The sequence below is a fragment of the Erinaceus europaeus genome, chromosome 9, assembly GCF_950295315.1.
Source record: "Erinaceus europaeus chromosome 9, mEriEur2.1, whole genome shotgun sequence".
NCBI lineage: Eukaryota > Metazoa > Chordata > Mammalia > Eulipotyphla > Erinaceidae > Erinaceus > Erinaceus europaeus.
Genome location: NC_080170.1, coordinates 111,775,315 through 111,797,179, shown reverse-complemented (window position 1 = coordinate 111,797,179; position 21,865 = coordinate 111,775,315). Strand labels below are relative to the sequence as shown.

General features: G+C 42.0%; 1 protein-coding gene and 1 non-coding gene across 5 annotated transcripts in view; both read right to left on the bottom strand.

The window, feature by feature from the left end:
* The window catches only part of DGKG (diacylglycerol kinase gamma), a 273,168-nt gene that overhangs the window by 214,026 nt on the left and 37,277 nt on the right, over positions 1-21,865 (bottom strand). For 3 of the 4 annotated variants that reach the window (XM_007519772.3, XM_060198558.1, XM_007519774.3), the window contains exon 2: positions 13,955-14,244. The exons of the other annotated variant lie outside the window; for it this stretch is intronic. In XM_007519772.3, coding sequence (XP_007519834.1) covers positions 13,955-14,021 — 67 coding nt within the window. In that variant the 5' untranslated portion in view covers positions 14,022-14,244. The remainder of the gene's footprint in view (positions 1-13,954; positions 14,245-21,865) is intronic. 4 annotated transcript variants of the gene reach the window in all.
* Positions 14,698-14,804, bottom strand: LOC132540537 (U6 spliceosomal RNA). Its single transcript, XR_009551736.1, has one exon. It is a non-coding gene; the product is annotated as a U6 spliceosomal RNA (small nuclear RNA).

Genomic DNA, 21,865 nt, shown 5'->3' with positions numbered 1-21,865 from the left:
CACTGTCATATTCTCTCACTTAACACCTCTTTTCCTGTTCACTATTTATCCCCAGAATGTGGCCAACTGTCTGTGATAAAAATCAATGATCAATAGTGAATCATGAAATGAATGAGGACTAGAAAAAGGAGTGGCCCTATAATCCAGGAGCATAAGGAGAAAGAACAGATCAGTTTTTGTCAACTCTGCTTCATGCTGAAATCACCGTATCTGGGGAGCTTTAAAAACTGTTGATACCAACAGATGCGTGGCTGAGTAAATTGTGGCGTATACGCACAATGGAATACTCAGCTATTAAAAATGATGAATTCACCTTCTTCACTTCATCTTGGATGCAGCTTGGAAGAATCATGTTAAGCGAGATAAGCCAAAAAGGGGAAGGAAAAATATAGGATGATCCCACTCACAGAAAATGAAAAATAAGAACAGAAGGAGAAACACAAAGCTGAACTTGAATTGGCTTTGTATTGTACTAAAGTAAAGGGCTAGGGGGGAAGGTGTTCAGAACCTGGAACATGATGGCGGAGGAAGAGCTAAGTGGATGGTTAGAGTGTTATTTGGAAAACTGAGAAATGTTACACATACATAAACGACAGTGTTTTCCTGTCGACTGTAAACTATTAATTCCCTAATAATAATAATAATAATAAAAAAGCTGTTGATGCCTGACTTCTATGCCCACAGATTGTGGTGAAATGTTTCTCATACCAGCATGTATGTGTATGGGCAGGGCATCAGAAGTGCTCTCAGATCCCTAGGCAGTCTTATTGTGCAAGCAAAGCTGTGGGCCACTGAGAGAAACTAAACTAACACTGGTAGGAATCTGTGGATGTGATCATTATGGCAGTGTTCCAAGCAGAAGAGGAAAACACTTTACACTGAAGCAGAAGGAGATTTGACTGATCTAAGAAAACCTTCCCCACAATGTCTTCATTCATTATACATGATCTGAATAGTATGGTTTGTTTGTATAAGTGATATTAGTACTGCTAGCCAAGTTTCACACTTGTGCTCTAAATAATTCAGCCTCATCAGTCAAATATCAACTGCAGGTGGAGGGGTGGGCCAAACTGTTACTGTCCTGAAAGTCAAAGAGTGGTCCCTGGACCACTAGCATCAGTATCACCTGGGAGATTGTTAGAAGCAGAATTTCAGGACTTCTAGTTCAGAGTCTGCATTTTTTAAAAAACTTTCTTAAAAAATATTTATTTATATTCCCTTTTGTTTTATTGTTGTAGTTATTATTGTTGTTGTCATTGTTGGATAGGACAGAGAGAAATGGAGAGAGGAGGGGGAAGACAGAGACAGGGAGAGAAAGATAGACACCTGCAGACCTGCTTCACTGCCTATGAAGTGACTACCCTGCAGGTGGGGAGCCGGGGCTTGAACCGGGATCTTTATGCCAGTCCTTGCGCTTTTTTTTTTTTTGCACCACATGTGCTTAACCCACTGTGCTACTGCCCGACTCCCCAGAGTCTGCATTTTAACATGATCTCCAGGAGAATAATGTGCAAATTCAAAGTTCAAGAGTTACTACTTCATAGAATTCCCCCCATATATATACTGATAGTTCCTATGACTGCAACTACGAGTGCTTTCTGTTTTAATTCATTGAAGCTGAACTGAGACAAAGTGAATTTGTGCTATAATCAAGAATGTTGGTTCCAATTCTTATTCTACCACTAACCCACTGTGTGACCTTGGACAAGTCACTGAATTTTTTCAGACTCAGACTCTTGTAAAATGGGTAGAACTTGGATTTGGTGATGAAGATCTCTCCATTTTATTGTGGAGTTGGAGTCTTGAACATGTATGATTTTACAGCTCCTAGGTTACTTTGCCATTCCAATAGATAGATAAGATAGACAGACAGACAGACCACAGCATTAGAGCTTTCCTACTATTACTGTGTTACTACTGGTGCATTTTTGTAGCTCTTTCAGTAAGTGATTGACGTTATTTAGATGGGCCCCCATTAGGTGCGTATGTTAGTAATTGTTAAGTCCTCTTGGTTGACTGATCCTATGAGCACTATGTAATGTCCATGTCTATCTTTTATTACTTGATTTATTTTAAAGCCTATTGTGTCAGAAATGGGAACAGCGGTTCCTGTTTTTTTTTTTTTTTTGTGGCCCACTAAATAATGTGATAGTTTTCCATCCTCTCACTTTGAGTCTGTTTTGTCTTGTTGAGTTACGTGGGATAGCATCAGAGCTTCCCACCATGCATTGGCACTCTCACGTGGTATGGGGGCTTGAACCTGGGTTGCATACATAGCAAGACGTGCACCTTACCCAGTAAACTCTCTCTCCAGCCCTCTTTCTATCCACTGTAAAAGCTACACAGTCAAGGGACAAGGATATATTTCAATGTGTAAGAACATAGGATTTGCATGTTTGGAGCCTTCAAGATCTAGGGTCAGCTCTCGGCACCCCTCAGAAACCAGAGACAATCTGTGCTCTGATTTCTGTTTTTCTCTCTCTAAACAAAATAAGTACATCTTAAAAAAAAAAAAAGATAAGCAACCACTAGATGATGTGGGAAATGTTTGACTTAATTTCTTGAGAATCAAAACTCAAAACTGGCTGTTTTTTTCTCTTCCTTTTCCCACTTTCTGTCACTGGCAAATTATGGAATAAATTAGAAAAAAAAAAGTGCTTCCCTCTAAGTATCCTGATTGGAAGGACAGTAAGCCAGTTCTATCTCTGTCTGAAGATGTTTGGGGGTGGGTCAGTAAGAGGCATCCCCACATTTTCCTGTGAGGCTGAATAGAGAACTGTTCAAACACAGAAACCACACAGTGGAAGGGCTGACGAAAGTCATTTAATCAATTGGACATCAGACGCTCTAATCTCTCCTACAGAGTCTCAGCCAATACTGCAGACAGTTTTTGGGAAAGGAAGTCCAACTGTTTTAAAAATCAATTTTGTTCTATTTGGGGGCAGGTTTGACCATTAGGAATCAATGTATTCTGCACTTTTTTTTTTAAATTCTTATTTATTTATTTATTTATTTATTCATTCATTCATTCATTCCCTTTTGTTGCCCTTGTTGTTTTTATTGTTGTAATTGACATCATCATCATTGGATAGGACAGAGAGAAATGGAGAGAGGAGGGGAAGACAGAGAGGGGGAGAGAAAGATAGACACCTGCAGACCTGCTTCACCGCCTGTGAAGCGATTCCCTGCAGGTGGGGAGCCGAGGGCTTGAACCAGGATCTTTACACTGGTCCTTGCGCTTTGCGCCATGTGCGCTTAACCCACTGCGCTACCTCCTGACTCCCCTGTATTCTGCACTTTTAACTAAAGTCATTCTTCTGGTGATTTTTTCCCCTCCATTAGTACTCAAGTTATTTCTTGAAAACACTCAAGATTCATTTATCATCTCCTCACCACAAGGACACTGTAGCTATTTTCATACATCTAGCTCTTATTTATCTTTCCCTGACTCTCCGCTTAGAAAATATGAACTGGGGCCAGATGGTGGCACACCTGACTAAGCACACACATTATAGCATGGAAGGGTGCAGGTTCAAGCCCCTGGTCCCCACTTGCAGGGAGAAAGCATCTCAAGTGATGAAGCAGTGCTGCAGGTCTCTCTCTCACTTACTATCTCCCCTTCCCCTCTCAATGTCTCTCTGTCTCTATCCTATAATAAATAAATAAAACTTAAAAAAGAAAAACATGTACAGTATTGTCATGCGTTCTATTTTTTCCTGATAGAGAAAAAGATGGGGTGAGGAGAGAGAGAGAGAGATTTCTTCACTGTTTTATCATTCATGGGGCTGTCCCCTACTCCCTGAATTATGTCCTCCTATGTAGTGCTAGGCATTTGCACACAGCACAATTTCAGCTCCCACTGGGTGAGCCATCTCCTAGTTCCTGCAATTATTTCTTCACTACCAGTCCCCTAACCATGAAATCATACTTCTCAAGTTGTTTTCCTACATCTGTTGCCAACTGTAGTGCTCAGAAATAAACTCAGCTATCTAGAAAGGTGTGACTAGGTAGAAGAGAATGTGGATATCAATTTGCCTTACTAGACACTATGCCTCTATGCAGTCAAAAGAAATCTCTGCAACCACTAAAAGCCATTAAATGGCATGGGGCTATTTCACTCTACACTGTGTACTAGCTGTCCACAGATGACTGTCATCTGTTTTTCTCCTTGTGTAGGAGTCACTCCTCCTTGAGATGAAGAGTTCACTCCTGTATCCCACTCAACTGGGTCCAGGCAGGTGATTGCCTGACCAATGAGATGTGAAGAGAGTTCCATTCTGGGAGCTCAGAGGATGGACATTTGAACGACCTGGCTGCAGCTGCTTTTCTGCTCCTGAAGTCCTGAGCCACAAGTCTAGGAGGACACTTCTGGGAAGAGAAGCCATGAGGAAAGGCATTGAAGATGGAAAGTGAACTAGAGAAAGAGGCCCCGTGAAGAACACAGAAGCACCAGCATATAAGCGGGCAAGCCATGCTAGATCCCCTGAGAGAGTCCACCTGAAGCCTGAACATTGTGACCACAGGCTAGGTCCCTAGCTGTGCCTATCCAGATTCCTTTTTATTATTATTATTATTATTATTATTATTATTATTATTATTATTATTATTCCTTTTTCACCAGAGCACTGCTCATAGTGGTGCAGGGGGACTGAACCTGAGATTTTGGAGCCTCAGGCATGAGTCTCTTTGCATAACCATTATGCTATCTACTCACCGCCCTCCAGATTCCTAATTCACAGGCAACACCAAAAAAGTTATTTTAAACCACCAAGTATTGAAGTTGTTTTAACACAGAAATAAATCACTTCTTCTTCTTCTAGCGTTTGCCCTTCTTCCATAGCCAGTCAACAGCGTCAGGTTGAGCCTGATGTAAATCACTGTAACATATTGTTAGGATGAAGAAAATAAAATACCAAGTAGCATAGCATGTGTATTCTCAAAGTCTTTTTGCATGTATGCATATGTATATATTATGTATTTATCTCTCTCTCTCTCTTTTTATATAAATTAGGAAGGGGAGCAGTGCTGCACCTGCTTGAATGCACATATTGCCACGTGCAAGGATCTAGGTTCATGCCCTGGGTCCCCACCAGCAAGGAAGAAATATCCCTTACTTGAAGCAGTGTTGCAGGTGTCTCTCTTCCTCCCCCTCTAACTCCCCCCTCCCCATTTTTCTATCCATATCAAATATAAAGAAAAAGAAAGGGAAAAAAATGGCTGCCAGGAGCAGTGGATTTGTTGTACAGGCACTGAGGCCCTGTAATAACCCTGGTGGCGATAAAAGAATAATAAAATCAAACTAAAATTCATACAGAAACAGCTAGTGGTGGCTATCACAACAAGACATGCTCATAGATACCTTTGAATTTCATCTTTGTGCTTTTCAAAAATCATTTATGCATTCTTTTAATTTTATAATAAACATTCCTGACTATCACATTTTTTAAAAGTGCTTTACACAATCTACACTAAGGTTAATAATCTCATTCTTTATAAGTGCACAGGTATGCATAGACGTAAAAAATAAATACATGTCCCCAAGAGCAACCTTTATTTTTATTTTTTATTAGTGATTTACAAAAATCATAAAATAACAGAAGTACAATTCCACACAATTCCCACCATCAGGTTTCTGTGTCCCATTCCCTTTACTGGAAACTGCAGTAGTCCTCCCAAAGTCACAGATAGGTTTGACTTATTATTTCAATAATTTTCTATCTATCTGTCTGTCTGTCTATCTATCTATCTATCTATCTATATTTTTGTCCATTTTTCAATAGTCTTGCCTTCTCTTCCTATTTAAGTCACACCTACACCTATTACTACTTCCCAATGTCTCTCCCTTTTTCCTCTTCTCTCTCTGGGTCCTGATAGAAGTGGAGTTCAGAACCCTCTAGTCAACTTCCCCTAACACTTCTCCCCTTCTGGGAATATGGGCCAAATTGTTTTTGAGATGCAGAAGGTAGGAGAGTTCTGGCTCCCATGGGCAACTTTAATATGATATTCTTCCTTAATCATGACAAAAAGTTACCAGAAAAGATGCAGGTTTTATTTAAAGATGCATATTTTACGAGATGCAAACGGTATAGTATATTTACTAAGAACCTTATGCCTTGAAGTTCCAGGTCTCCCTTACTTAGTAAGCTTACTGGAGAAAGTTCTCGATTCTCAGGCTGTACACTTCAGTTATTCTGCCATTATAAAACTCCTGTTTATATGGTTCTGGGAGAGCAGTTGCCATGGCAATGTAATATGACTGAATACCAGAATGTGTCTAAAATTGGTAGAATTGCCTTTCTCAGGGTTTTCTCTGAGGATTAATTATTTTCCAAGAATTGTAATTCTTTTTCCCTTCCTGTTAGAACAATGGTACCAGAGTGCCTCTTCTGGTCCTGGAATATGGACAGAAAGAAGAAGAATCAGAGAAAGACTATACTGGTAATTGAAAAAGAAAGCCAAACCCCCAAAGAACCCCTCCTATTAAATACTGATTACTCACATGAACCTGAATAACAACAACAACAACAACAACAACAACAACAACAACAACAACAACACCGTAGCCAAACTCTCTCAGACTTTGTCAGAACTATGGTGGTTGTTGTTGAGGGCAAGGGCCATAGACTCTTGATGGTGGGTGCAATGTGGATCTATATCCAGTATATCCAGTATTTTGTTTTCCTACTTTTTAATAGGACAGAGAGAAATTGAGAGAAGGAGGGGAGAGAGAAAGACACTTGTAGACCTGCTTCATCACTCGTGAAGTGGCCTGCCTGCAGGTGGGGGAAACGGGACTGAAACCCAGGTCCTTGCTCTTGGTAACACGTGCATTTAAGGGGCCCCGGCGGTAGCGCACCGGGTTAAGTGCAATCAAAGTGCAAGGACCCCTGCAATGATCTTGGTTTGAGCCCCGGGCTCCCCACTTGCAGGGGCGTCGCTTCATGGTTGGTGAAGCAGGTCTGCAAGTATCTTTCTCTCCCCCTCTCTGTCTTCCTCTCCTCTCTCGATTTCTCTCTGTCCTATCCAACAACGACAACAATAACAGCAACAATAATAACTACAACAACGATAACACACAAGGGCAACAAAAAGGAAAAAATAAGGGCAACAAAGGGGAAAAAACAGCCTCTGGGAGCAGTGGATTCATCGTGCAGGCACCAAGTCCCAGCAATAACCCTGGAGGAAAAAAAAAGTGCGTTTAACTAGGTGCACCGCTACCTGGCCCCCATTCCAGTAATTTTATAATCTTGTAAATCAATATTAAATTACTAGTAGTTACTATTACAAACAAACACATCCCGGTTCCTTTTCAACTTGTTACTTTGAACACTGTCACATTTAGACTGCTCTTTCCCTCAGCTCCCTGACTAGACTAACACTCTTCCTGTTTCTTCTCTCTATATATCTGTTTCTTCCTTCTGTGACTTCTCCTGAAGCCCTTTCCTTCTCTGATGCCCAATTGTAGGCACATCTTAAAACCCATTCTCCACCTTCTCATTTCTCTCCTCACATTCTTGCACTAGGAAGTGCCTTCATTCATTCCTACACACATCCCGTTCTCAAGCCTCTAAATACTCACAGTGAGACACGTTATTCAGACAGCAGAATTCCCTGGGATGAGGCCACACTGGCCCTTTCAGTTCTTGCCCCAGTGTCCACCCTCCCATCCACCAGCATGACTCCAGGCTACCACTCGTGAACTGCTTACAGAGCTTAGAAGGCAGCTATGCTCACGACTATACCACCAACGCCTCCTAAGGAGCTTGGATGAAGCCATGCTGACTTTCCAACCTTGTTACTTTGCCCAAGTCACCTTTCTTTACCCGATTGCCCTTCCGCCTTCTCCTTCCTCATCCTCGTGTTTCTAGAATCTTGCAACAGCATCTACAGTAAGAGGATCCCCCCACTTGGCAGGGATAGTGTCTCATTCATTACTCGTTTCCTCCGACCTGGCACATAGGACTCTATAGATGGACATATTATCCACATCTCAAAATTCACATCCCCACCAGCCCTGCAGCCTAATGTTGTATGTGTTGACGATGCTTCCAGTGCAATTTCCCACAAATTGGCACTTGGTCATTTTTACATTCATCATCATCTTACTTCCGCTCTCCAGTTCAGATGAGATTTCATGCAAAAGACCATGCCAGAGCTTTCTCATCTGTCAGATTCCTCCATCCAGAGCACACAGTCACCAGGTTCAGGGCTGTACATTTTGCAGCCTTCATCCAGATCTCACGCCTTGACATGCACAGACCAAGGAGGCCTCTGCTACTCCCATCTCTCATATGTCCTCCTTGCCACCCTCCTGCTCCTTCTCATCACCACTACTGGAATTTCACTCCCCTATCTTCTCCCTTTCTGCCTGCCACTTTTTCCCCCCATGTTTCTACTCCCCAGGCACCATCTCCTACTCACATTTTAAATTTCTCTCCTGCACAGTTCAGCCACATTAGTCCTCTGTTATGGATTAAATTGTATCAGGCCTAATTCTTATGTTGAAGTTCTAGTTCCCAGTACCTCAGAATATGAATTTACTTGGGAATAAAAATCTCTGTAGATGTAACTCATTCTGATAAGGCCATACTAGAATATAGTGGGTTTGATTTTCTGTGAATTTGCCCATTTAAAAAGGGAAATTTGGTCACTAAGACACACACACACACACACACACACACACACACACACACACACACACACACACACAACTTTCAAATGAAGAGACTCAGGGAAGACAGCCAAGTACAGTCCAGAAAGACATGCCTGTGGCAGATCCTGCCCTCATGGATCTCAGAAGGCACAAGCCCTGCTAACACTTTGGTTCTGAATTTCTAGCCTCCAGAACTCTGAGGCACTACCTGTTTGTACTAAGCCAGCCAGATTATGGGACTTTGTCACAGTGACCTAGCAAATGAATTCACCCTCCTTTATCAATTTCTCTAGAGTTAAATTACCTTCTTGCTTATGAGCTCAGTTTATCCAGCTCTGCCAGTGGTGTTTACCTGTCGCCTTAAATCTGTCCTTTACTTGTGTCATAAGCACATCTCTAACACATAATGAAATTCTGATTCCTCAGGGGCAAGTCTCTGTGCCTCTTTCTCATCCCTAAAAGGGTCTGGATCTTTGCTGACCTGCTGAAAAGGCTGAATGAAGCAGAGTTTACCCTCACAGATAGTTCCTCGTTCTTGCATAATACGTTACAGTTTCGATAAGCCTATCAAGATCAGACAAGAGGCCATGGGCTCAAAGGTATCAGGGAGGAGACTGCAAAGGTTCCTGTAGACCTTGAGAAGCAGAGGAACTCATGGATTTTAAGGCTAGGAAGGGACTACTGAAATCAATCATTTAGTCCAACTTTCTCATTTTGCAAAAGAGGACACTGAGGTGCTGGGGGATTAAGAGCTATCACATCTGAGATCTGGAGCCAAAGATGGTTCTCCAGCCTGAACCCCTGATGCCCAGTGCTACAAACAAGGCTATATGCCCTGTCAGAAGAGGGCACACAGCCAACAAGCATTCTCTGGGTCACTTGTGCAAGCTCAGTCGTGCAAGTCAGCATGCTCCAGGTCCAGAGTTTCACAAATACATCAGTATAATTAACTGAAGGGAGAGGAGAGGTAATTAAAACTAACAGGTGGGGCTGGCACCACAAAAGTGTGGCGAGAACACCGTTAAGACACAGGGCTCTGGAGGGATTTGTAGTACCACAACTTGGTGGGAACTGCACATGTGCGGAGTCAGGTGGTGTTTCTCGGCAGCTCTCGGCATATGACTGCCAGCAGCCAGGATGAGGAAGGGTCTGTGGTCGTGGACGTCAAGCGTGTGTGCATATGTGAATAGGGATCTCAGCCACCACCACTGAGACTTGATGCACCGACACTGTTTCTGGGAAATTAGTGAGAAAAGCTCAGGACTCTCTAGGGTAAAGCCAAGATGCATCAGGATTCTGTATCTTTTCTTAACAGCATTTTCCCCAGTATTTTATTTATCTATTTTTAATGAGAGAGATACTGAGAGGAAACAGAGACTTCAGAGTACCAAGCAGCTTTGGTTTATGGTGGTGTTGGGAACTGAACTTGGCACCTCAGAGCCTCAGGCATGAAAGGCTTTTGCAGAACCATTATGCTGTCTCCCCAGCCTCAGAACTCTATATCTTACTGGTAGAAGACACTGTGTTCAAATGCAAAATTGACCACTGATGAACTGCAACAATGCAGCCAGTAGCCTTGTAAAAATTAAGCTATAGAGGCCAGGTGGCAATACACTCACTAAAGCACACATGTTACAATGCAAAAGGATCCAAGTTCAAGGTCCACCAGCAAGGGGGGAAGTTTCATAAGCGGTGAAGCAGTGCTGCAGGTGTTTCTCCACAGCTGCCCTCCCCTCTCAATTTCTCTGTGCTGTACTGCAAAAATAAACCAAATAAAAGTAAAATAAATTAAAGAAAAATATTCTATAGAGGTTTTTATGACCTTAGAGAGGGTAGGGCTCCAAAATGCTCTAATAGTTTAGCCATGAGTTTTAACTTACTCTTTTTCTTATGAGTCAATTTAAAACAATAGCATGATATGATTAATATATAAAAATATACACTCTCATATTTATTTTAAAGATATTTATTTATCTGAGAGAAAGAGATTAGAGCACCACTCAGCTGTGGCATTTGGTAGTGTGGGGGATTGAACCTGAGACCTCAGGCATAAAAGTCTTAGATTGCTTATATGCTTACACTGCTTAAATACCGAGCTATCTCTCTAACTCAGAGAATGCAATGTAGTGGACTTTAGTATGCTCATAAGCTGTGAAACCATCACCAGTGTCTAATTCTAGAGCATTTTTAAAATCACTCCAAAAGGAAATCTATACCAATGAACAGTCTTTCCACTGTTCCCTCTCTGAAGTCCTTGAACAATCACAAGTTGAATTTTGTTTACTTTTTTTTAAAGATTTTTATTTTCTTAAATAGAGACAGAGAGAATTAAGAAAGAAGACACAGAGAGAAAGAGAGACATTTGCAGTACTACTTCACCACTCATGAAGCTTTCTCCCCCTTGTAGGTAAGGACCAGGGGCTTGAACCAGGATCCCTGAGCATGGTAACGTGGGCTAAGCCACACTTACTTACTTAATTAGTATGAAAGAGAATGAGGGGGGAGAGAGAGAGAGAGAGAGAGGGGGAGAGAGAGAGAGAGAGAGAGGGGGGAAATACACAACAGAACACTGCTTAGTAGAGTAGGGCACCAAAATAAAAACTCTAGGTTGAGGGTGAGGGTGGATGTTCAGCTTCATGGGGGAGGGGGCGGGGAGGGAACAGGGGAGGGGGGATGGGATGGGACAGTCTTTTGGTGGTGGGAATGGTGTTTATGTACACTCCTATCAACTTGTAGTCAGATAAATCATTATTTAAGTAATATGAGAGGGGAAAAACTGATTGAATGTCTCAAACTTTTTAAAGCACAGAATGAGTCTTTTTAATACATAGGTTGAGTCTTTGATATGTTGACTCTCTTAAAAGCTTAGACCATGGAGAAGAGAAGCAACTGGTGACACAGCTATATAAAAATAATGTCAAAGGACATAAAATATGGTGATGTTGTGTATGATACAGCAAATCCTTACAAAGGGATTTTTCAAAGTTAACTCAATTGCCCAATAATGTGATTATAGTAATAATTATCTATTGTCTTCTTAAATCCTAAGACAGCAGGAACCTCCCACTTCCTCTATAGAACCTGTATTTTCCCCAATCCTGGAACTTCTGGGGTGGGGCTCACTTTACTGCATGCTTCTCTCAATTCATACCAAATGATATTGCATCCGCTGATCCCAACCTAATCAATGCAACGAGTACCATCTCAGCATGCTTCACTTCAGACTTTGTCCAGAGACTTCAGGCATGGAATATCAACCCTTCACCCTCATTACTCAGGTTAGAACTTTCCTTTCATGGTATTCTCTAATTCCATTCCAGGAGGTTCACTTCCTAACAAAGTCCCCAAACCTAGATATAGACCAGATTCCGAAGGGAGGATGAACAATATACTCTATTCTACATCTAAGGAAGATGGGTAGATATTGGGGCAGCCTGGAATGTTCCTACTCATAACCACAGAATGTGAGCTCAGATTTAGAGGGATGCAGAGGTCATATAGGCTCCTAAACTGAATATGGGCCCCAGATCACATCAAATCAATGGGGTTTACAGTCAACAATATTTATACTTCTTTTCCATATTTCCCTGATCCAGCTTCCTGGTCCTTTTCCCAGCCATGATATTATCTCCCCAGACAATAACTTGGATCCACCTGCATGTCAGATTTCAGGCTCAGGGGCAAAAAGAAAAAGGAAAAACAAAACTAAACAAAACAAAACTAGTATAGCCACAGGCCCTTTGGAATTTAACTAAAATATGCCTACTAGCTATCTACAAAATGGAGGACCCCCCAACTCTTCATCTGCACTATTCCAGCCCTTAGGTCCATGGTCGGTCAACAATTTGTTTGGCTTTGTATGTTAACTCTCTTGTCAACCACCAGGTTCCAGATGCCAGCATGATGCCGACCAGACTTCCCTGGACAGACAACCCCACCAATGTGTCCTGGAGCTCTGCTTCCCCAGAGCTCTTCCCCAATAGGGAAAAAGAAAGACAGGCTAGGAGTATGGATCAACCTGTCAATACTCATGTTCAGTGGGGAAGTAATTACAGAAGCCAGACCTTCCACCTTCTGCATCCCACAATGACTCTGGGTCCATACTCCCAGAGGGATAAAGAACAGGAAAGCTATCAGGGGAGGGGATGGGATAGTTTCCTTTTTATAAATAAAATTTAAAAAATTTACAAAAAAATAAAATTAAGTGAAATATATATAACACTGCTTAGTTCTGGTATAAGGTGGTATTAGGGATTGAACCTATGGCCTCTGAGGCTTAAGCATATTGTTATTAAAATTTGGAGCTTCAGCTGGCCGGGCTAGCTTCACGGGCAGGTAACAGAGACGACCAGAGACATATGGCTGGGCAGGGAAGCTGTATTTCTTTATTCAGGAACAACGATTCATAAACTAAGACAAACTAATCACCAAACAGAACTCTGCTATCTCTTTGCGGCGGCAGCGCCAAGCGCTCTCTCTTACTGCCACTCTCCCACTCTCCAACTCTGGAACTTTGGCACTTCTGTCAGGGTTCCTAGGGGCGGGGCCAAGCAGGCCCGCGAAACTAACAGGACTGATCCAATTCTCTTGGTGGGGGAGAACTAGAACAACCCAATGTAAAGCATACAACAGCATATAAGTCACTGACCTTCCTGGTCCTAAAGTCTGTTTTAATCTACAATGTTTTTTTTTTCTTTTTTTTTGTTTGTTTTTCCTAATCTGGACATAATGTCTAAGTTAACCTACTTTTCAATTGTTTTCTCTGCATATTATTTTGATTTATTTAATTTTTTTATAGTCTTTATTTCTTAGAGACAGTCAGAAATTGAGAGGGGAGGAGATAGAGAGGGAGAGAGACAGAGAGACACTTGCAGACCTGCTTCGCCACAGCGAAGCCTTCCCTCTGCAGGTGGGGGACCAGGGGCTTGAACCTGGGTCCTTGTGCACTGTAATGTATGTGCCTAATCAGGTGTGCCACCACCTGGCCCCTTGATTTATTTTATTTTTTAATGCTAGGGATCCAACCTGTAGTCTCATACATGCCAGGCATGTGCTCTTTATTGAGCTCCATTCCTGGGCCTCCTTCCAAATTTTTATGCTGCATATGTAGTTTTTTTAGGGAACACAAAGATAACTGTCTTTTCATGTTTAGAGACACTAACTGCATTTATTAAGAAATAAAAATTGCCAGATTTAACTTTATACTTGACGTTTCAACATTTGTACTGTTTGATTCTCTGTAAATGTTCTTCCCAACCAAGAAGAAATCCCATCCCAGAAGAGTCAATCCTTTTAACTCACATTCAGAATATTTCTGCAGCTGGTCAAATTCTTCTGGTGTGAGGGAGACCCACTGTTCTTCACTCATCTTTCAGCTGGTTATGAACTCTGGAGACCAGGGGACAGAGCTGTGTTCACAAGGCTGAATCTGAGCCCCGGTCCAGTACCTGGTTCATTTCAGGTTTGTCATGGAAAGCCCTTCGTCTTGAGGATTCAGTGCCTATGCCAGCAGATGACAGAAGACTACTGTTATTCCTCAAGCAACGTTCTTCTCTCTGTAGTCAAGGTGTATTCAGAAACTCTTGCTCTTCCTGGGCAGAAATAGAAATAACAATAGGAATGAAAGTGTCAGGATACATGTCATCTTTTCATATATATGAAAAGTTTGTTTCACATTAACTATTATACTTTCTCCCCAGCCTAAGAAATACATTTCATGTTATGTTCAACACACACACACACACACACACACACACATATATATATATATATGGGAGGGAATTCATTCTTATTTTATAAAAATCAGTTTCATTCCATTCCTTTCTACCCTATGCACACTAGTGTCCTTTGTGATCTCTCACATTTTTATTAGTGATTTAATTATGATTAACAGGATTGTAAGATAACAGGGGTACAATTCCACACAGTTCCCACCACTAGAGTTCTGCATCCCATCCTTCCATTGGAAGGTTTTCTATTCTTTATCCTTCTGGGAGTATGAACCAAAATTCTTTTTTTAAAAATTTTTTTATTTATAAAAAGGAAAAAATATGGAACGCTTCACAAATTTGCGTGTCATCCTTGCGCAGGGGCCATGCCAATCTTTTCTGTATCGTTCCAATTTTAGTATATGTACTGCCGAAGAGAGCACTGAACCAAAATTCTTTATGGGGTTCAGAAGGTGGAAGGTCTGGCTTCTGTAACTGCTTCTCCACTGAACATGGATATTGTTAAAGTCGATTCATATCCCCAGCCTGTTTCTATCTTTCCCTAGTGGTGTAGGGCTCTGGGGAGGTGAGGTTCTGGGACACATTGGTGAGATTGTCTGAATTCTGGGCAATCTTAAGTGTCTCTTGTGAGAGGTGATATTACGACCATCTAAGTGCATCCTCAAGTCATGAAAATGCCTCAGGTGTCAGATGCCTCCTAAGTAAGTGCAGAGCTAGCAGGGTAATTTGAGGATGAGCCTTACTCTCCTCTGCTGGTTTCTAATTCCTCCAGTCAGCCTGCTTACCTTCTTCCTCTTATGAGTCACACTGGAAATTCAAACACACCCCCCCCCCCCAGGCTGGCTAGCATCTTGGTGACTAAACCAATGTTCTTTCCTCTCAGAACCATGAAAGAGTGATAAGGGAAGGCCCCAGTCTGGAAGAGCATGAGAGAGGGGTGTGAATTCATACACACACCTGCCATCTTTGCCTCTGAGTGCTGCCTAACTGTTCATTTCATGCCCTTGGCCATTACATTGGTTTAATGGGCTGTGAAATTAATCATGTGGGTCAAGACCAGGGGTTAGCAAGAAGTAGAACAGGGTAGAAGGGAGTAGAATGAAACTGAGTTTTATAAAATGAGAGCGAATTCGTGTGTGTGTGTGTGTGTGTGTGTGTGTACTGAACATAGCATAAAATGTATTTCTTGGGCTGGGGAGAAAGCATAATAGTTCTGCAAGACCAACTTTAGTGCCTGAGGCTCTGGTGTCCCAGGTTCAATTCCCAGTACCGTCATAAGTCAGAACTGAGCAGTACTCCGACTTTAAATTTAAAAAAAAGAGTTTTTCTTATTCTGGGTTGAAATTCTTCAAAATAGCTAAAAAATCACCAACCGCATAGATGGGTAAGTTAAGTCCAACTGAAATATTTTCCCTGGTGTCACCAAAGCACAAATCCAGTTTCACTTCAACAGGCTGTATCTTGGGGAGACAGATTCTAGAGCCTGGGACACAGCAAGATTGCACAGGAGCCAGATGAATTCACCCAGTACGGAAGCATATTTGAACAGGTCTCTAAAAGAGTGCTTAAGCTTGGTTGGTGTGGACCTGGAGGGCTGGACTTGAGCTGAGGGAAGCGGGTGAAGGGAAATTCTGCTTTTGACAGGAAGCCCCCCTCCCACCTGAGTTCTCCAACAGTAGATGGGGTGCATGGCAAAGGAATGAGATGCCTGCATTTCTGTGGGCATCTACATGCTAGTTTCTTTCAAAGCCAAGTTCTTGGGGTCAAGGATGTAGTGCAGTGTTCTCAAGTGCATGCCTTGGCTGAGTGAGGTCATGAGTTTGACTCACAGTACTGCAAAAACTGGTGGAGTAGTGCCCTGTTTTCTCTTTAAAAACACATAAAAAGTCTACAGGACCTTGCCCTCAATGTGGATCAACAATGGTAGGGAAATGCCGCCATTCTCTGAAAGGAGGTTGGGTCAACATACCTTGCCAATTGAGGAAGACAGGCCCTGCAGTGAGTGAAGCCTAGAATATTCCTAACTATGACCACAGAATGCAAGCTCAGACCTCCAGGGATACAGAGGTTATTATACAGGCTCCTGTGCTGAATATAGGCCCCAGATCAAATCGATGGAGTTTACAGTTAATGATATTTATATACTTTTCCCGTATTTGGGAGCTAGCTACTCTCTGCCCTGATCCAGCTTTCTAGTCCTATTTCCAACTCTGACACCATCTCCCCAGACAATACCTTTAGCCCACCTGCGTGTTAACTGTTGGGCTCAGGTAAAAATTAGTAAAGTCGGGCAGGGGTAGATAGCATAATGGTTATGCAAATAGACTGTCGTGCCTGAGGCTTCAAAGTCCCAGGTTCAATCCCCTGTACCACCGTAAACCAGAGCTGATCAGTGCTCTAGTAAAAAAAAAAAAAATAAAAGGTAGTAAAGTCATGGGTCCCATGGAATATACCTAAAATAGACCTACTAGCTATTTCCAAAATGGAGACCCCAAAATATCTATTTTATTCTTACCTTTAGGTTCCTGATTATTAAACAGTTTGTTCTTTTTTATATCTTAATGCGTTTTCAGCCACCAAGTTGCAGATGTTCTCATGATGCAAACTTGACTTCTCTGGGTAGACGACCTCACCAATGTGCCCTGGAGTCCCACCTCTCCAGAGCCCTGACCCACTAGGGAGCGACAGAAACAGGTTGGGGGTCTGGATCCAACTGTCAATGCCCATGCTCATCAGAGAAGCAGTTATAGAAGGCACCTTCCGCACCCTATAGAGATCTTTGGTCCACACTCCCAGAGGGATAAAGAATAGGAAACCAATGGAGGGGGTGGAATATGGACTGTGTCCAGAGACTTCACGTGTGGAATGACAACCCTTCAGCTTCATTACTCGGGTGAGACCTTTCCTTTCATAGTATTCTCTAATTCCATACCAGGTGGTTCACTTTCTAACAAAGTCCCAAAACCTAGATATACACCAGTTTCTGTGAGAGAGAGCATATGTTCACACGTATCCATAAACTACTGCAAAATATATACCTGAAAGCAGAAGTACACTAGAGCTTGCAGTGAGTACCCCCTAACACTTCCTCTCCACTATTCCAAGCTTTGGGTCCATGATTGCTCAACAACTTGTTTGGCTTTGTATGTTAACTCTCTTTTCAGTCACTAGGTTCCAGATGTCATCAGGATGCCGGCCAGGCTTCCCTGGACTGAAGACCCCACCAATGTGTCCTGGAGCTCCGAGTCCCCAGAGACCCACCCTATTAGGCCATGGCCGGTGAGCAGCTATGTTCCATCGCTGGGGAGCCAGAGACGACCCGAACTGCCCCTGCGGTTCCAGACAGACTATGACCCACATAGTCAACGACTGCCACCTCTCCAGATTCAAAGGAGGTCTCGAAAGTTTACATCAGGCTCAACCTGACGCTGTTGACTGGCTACGGAAGAAGGGCAAACGCTAGAAGAAGAAGAAGAAGGGAAAGAGAGAGGCAGACTGGGAGTATGGACCAACCAGTCAACGCCCATGTTCAGCGGGGAAGCAATTACAGAAGCCAGGCCTTCTACCTCCTGCAACCCACAATGACCCGGGGTCCATGCTCCCAGAGGGCTAGAGAATGGGATCGCTATCAGGGGAGGGGGTAGGATATATGGAGATTGGGTGGTGGGAATTGTGTGGAGTTGTATCCCTCCTACCCTATGGTTTTGTTAATTTATCCTTTCTTAAGTAAAAATAAATAAATAAATAAAATTTAAAAAAAGTTAAAAAAAAGAATTCACTAATGCTTGTTCGTTGCCTAGACTAATTATTACTATGGTAGTTAATTTCTAATTCCATTCCTTCTTCTGTACTGAATGCTTAAAACTCTACTAACAGCTAGAGCTTTCTCTTCTTTTCTATTTCTCTATATCAGTTTAGTTATATATTTACATGTACTGTGGGTATTATTTAAATATGAACAGGTGTTACCGACATATAAAAATATTCGTAACATAAGTTTAGGATCAGCAAGATAGCTCACTTGGATGGTGCAGTTACCTTGACATGCACACAACCCAGGCTTAAGGCCGACCTCACTGCACTGAGAAGACTTCAGTGCTGCTTCCATCTTCTTCCATCTTTTTCTCTGTCTCTTTCTAGCTGAAAAAGTTGGCTTGGAGTAGTGAAGCCCCACTGACAACAACAAGAATAACAAATGTCTAAGTGCATATTACAGTTATATATCATGTACTTACATTCATGATTTCTTTTTTTTTTTCCCCAAGTAGGTTAGAGTCCATTGCTACTATAATTTGTTTTGACTTTTCAAATTTTCCCACATTCGGTCAGTGAAAGATCAACAAGGAAGTTTCTTTTCTTTTGCTATTTCTGTCATTCTTTGGCACATCTTTATTTTCTGGTGCTACAAAATGTTTCATATTTAGATATGGAATTAGCCTGTTCTCTAAGGAGCCCTGACTGACAGTAGTGTAGAATGGCATCCCATGCCAGGGTTCAGGCACAAGGTGTGTTCATTGCTTCTAGGCGCTTTCAGGGACTGAGAGAGGAAACATGTTTGTATAAATATATCTCATCTCTGCCTATCTCTCTCTTACACACACACACACACACACACACACACACACACACACACACACACACACACACTCATTCCACTCCTTTCCCTTTACTACTTCTCTCTGTTACCATCCATCAACCAATGTCAAGTATACCCTTCCTCTTGTTTTTTTTTTTTTAAATTCCAACAAACTTTGTTTTCTGTATCTACAAAATATTTGTTTTCTCAATTTTAAAATACACAGAAAGATGTCTTAGAATTGCCAGCCATATTTCTGTGAAAAAAAGAGTTCCAAGATTTATCTACATGTCTTCCGTCTTCAGTGAACAGTGTATCTTCAAAATACTATTTTCTTCACAAATGTTTAAAATTAGGTATCTATTATTTTTATGTGATAGGACAGTGAGTATAGGAAATTGAGAGGGAGGAGCATAGAGAAGAAGTGACAGAGAGACACCTGCAGTACTGTTTCACCTCTTGTGGAGCTCCCCCTGCTGGTGGGGACTGGGGGTTTGAACCTGGGTCCTTGCGCATGGTAATAAGTGTGTTCAACCAGGTGCACCACCACCTGGCCCCCAAAATATTTTTTTTCCAAAATTACTTGTTTTAGCTCTTCCCCATACTGATTTATTTCTGAATTCACTTTAGTTTTTTTCTTTATTCTCAGTGGTTCTGTTCAGTTTAGTTCCAGTCAACGGAAGTAGATAAAAAGGTATATCCAGAGAATATACCTTTGCTTTCCTCCATTATTTTTACTGCATTTCCATCCCTGTCTTTTCATCTTATTCCTCTCCCCCTCTCATAGTTTATCCTTGCTGTGTTCATTTTTTCCACCAGTGATTAGATATGTTTTCTTTCTTACAAAATATAAGTGCTTTATGGATTGTTTTTTGCACACTGCATTTTCTTATTTAAGAATATTTGTCATTAATACATCAAATCTATTTATAGAGATCTCCTTGACTTAGAAACAATTTGACTCCATCACTTATCTACTTAAAACCCTTCAGAGGCCAAGCTGGTGTTTGTGCAGTAGATTTTCATGACTAAGACTCCAGAGGTTCCAGGCTCAATCCCCGGCAACACAGATTATTTATTCCAGTAAATAAATAAACAGTCTCTTTAGAGGCCTCGATTCATCTTCAGAGTTAACAGCAAGTTTGTTCATCAGCTCCCTAAGATCCTTTGCCGATGGTACATTTCATCTTCCCACCCTCACCACGACATCTTCCTGCCTTACGCACTTCATGTTCCAGTCAAATCTATCTGCTGGCTTCTGTTAAGACCCACCAAATCATCAGCACATAGCAGGACCTCAAAAAACACATCATGCCTTTAATTTCCCAAGATTCTACAATAAACCACTACTCATCTGTCCAGTTCAAGGTAAAAAGTTCACTTATTTTAATGTTTGAGAAGACTTAGCTGTTCTTCCAACCATGTTCTATAGGACTCTTTCTTTAGAGTGATAGTTGTCTCTTTTGTGCTTGAGACATCTACCTAAACAGTTGATTAATATGGCAGCTCTCAGTATCAGTACTGATCTTAACAGAGAACCATGAGGCTGTCCTGTACAACTCAAACAGGCAGGGGGTAGGACTGAGCTTCACAAGTTGTGAAGCAGGTCTGCAGGTGTCTATCTTTCTCTCCACCTCTTTATGTTCCCTCCCTCTCTCTATTTCTCTCTGTCCTATCCAACAACAACAGCAATGGCAAGAACAACAATAATATCAACAAGGGCAACAAAAATGGGAAAAATGACCTCCAGGAGCAGTGGATTCATAGCGCAGACACTGAGCCCCAGCGATAACCCTGGAGGCAAGAAAGAAAGAAAAAAAAAGAGCTGCCTGAAGGAGCTGATGCCCCAACAAGGAGCGGTAACAAGAGAGAGGTATATGTTGCAAGAACCCAAGAAATATTCATACTGCAACCACTACTGATCCATTGTAGTTCACTGTTCGGCTTCACGGGGAAAGAGGCAATCCCATGGGGGCGGGGTGGTAGTGCACCGGGTTAAGCACACATAGTGTGATATGCAAGGATCCTGGTTCAGCCCCAGCTCCCCACCTACAGGGGAGCAAGTGGTGAAGCAAGTCTGCAGGTGTGTATCTTTCTCTCTCCCTCTCTGTCTTCCACACCTCTCTCCATTTCTCTCTGTCCTATCCAACAACGACAACAAAAATGGAAAAAAATGGTCGCGAGGAGCAATGGATTTATAGTCCAGACACCGAGCCCCAGTGATAACCCTGGAGGAATAATAAAAAATAATTTAAAAAAAGCAATACCATTCTTTATTTCCATCAGGAAAATTTAGGGTTCTGAAACAGTGCCTTTGCAAAAGGAGAAAAAAAAAATCCCCCTCGACATTCTAGCTGCTTCTCAGTCTGCTTGAGTGATCAAATTAACATCAGACAGGAGGAGAAAAGAACAAACCTAACTATGCTTGCATGTCGATCCTAAAGTAAATGTAGACAAAATGAGAATACTTTTAATGTCGTGCCAGAGAACAAGCTCAGGGTCTCAGCCTGAACCCCTACCCCAGACTATGACTTCATTATTATTATTTTACTTTATTTTTAATGAGGGTGTTTTGTCTTTCTTTTGCTCAAGTGGTACCAGGGCTCAAAAGGGTCCAGGGGAAGAGCTCTACTGCTGAATCACCTCCCAGGCCCACAGTGAAGATATTTATACTGAGCAAAGGGATTAGGTAGCTCCTGAGGCTTCAAGGAGGGAGATGGGGGACTCACACGATGAGGAGAATATGACTCACACGGCAAAGACCAGATGCTCTCAATTTGCCTGTTTCCCTGGTCATATTGATAAGTTTGCCTGGTTGAAAGTTATTTCTGGTAAAAATGCTAATTCCTCCCAATTTTCACTCCTCCAGGCCATTATGGAAATGGTAGGTAGTGTCTCCTGGACTTG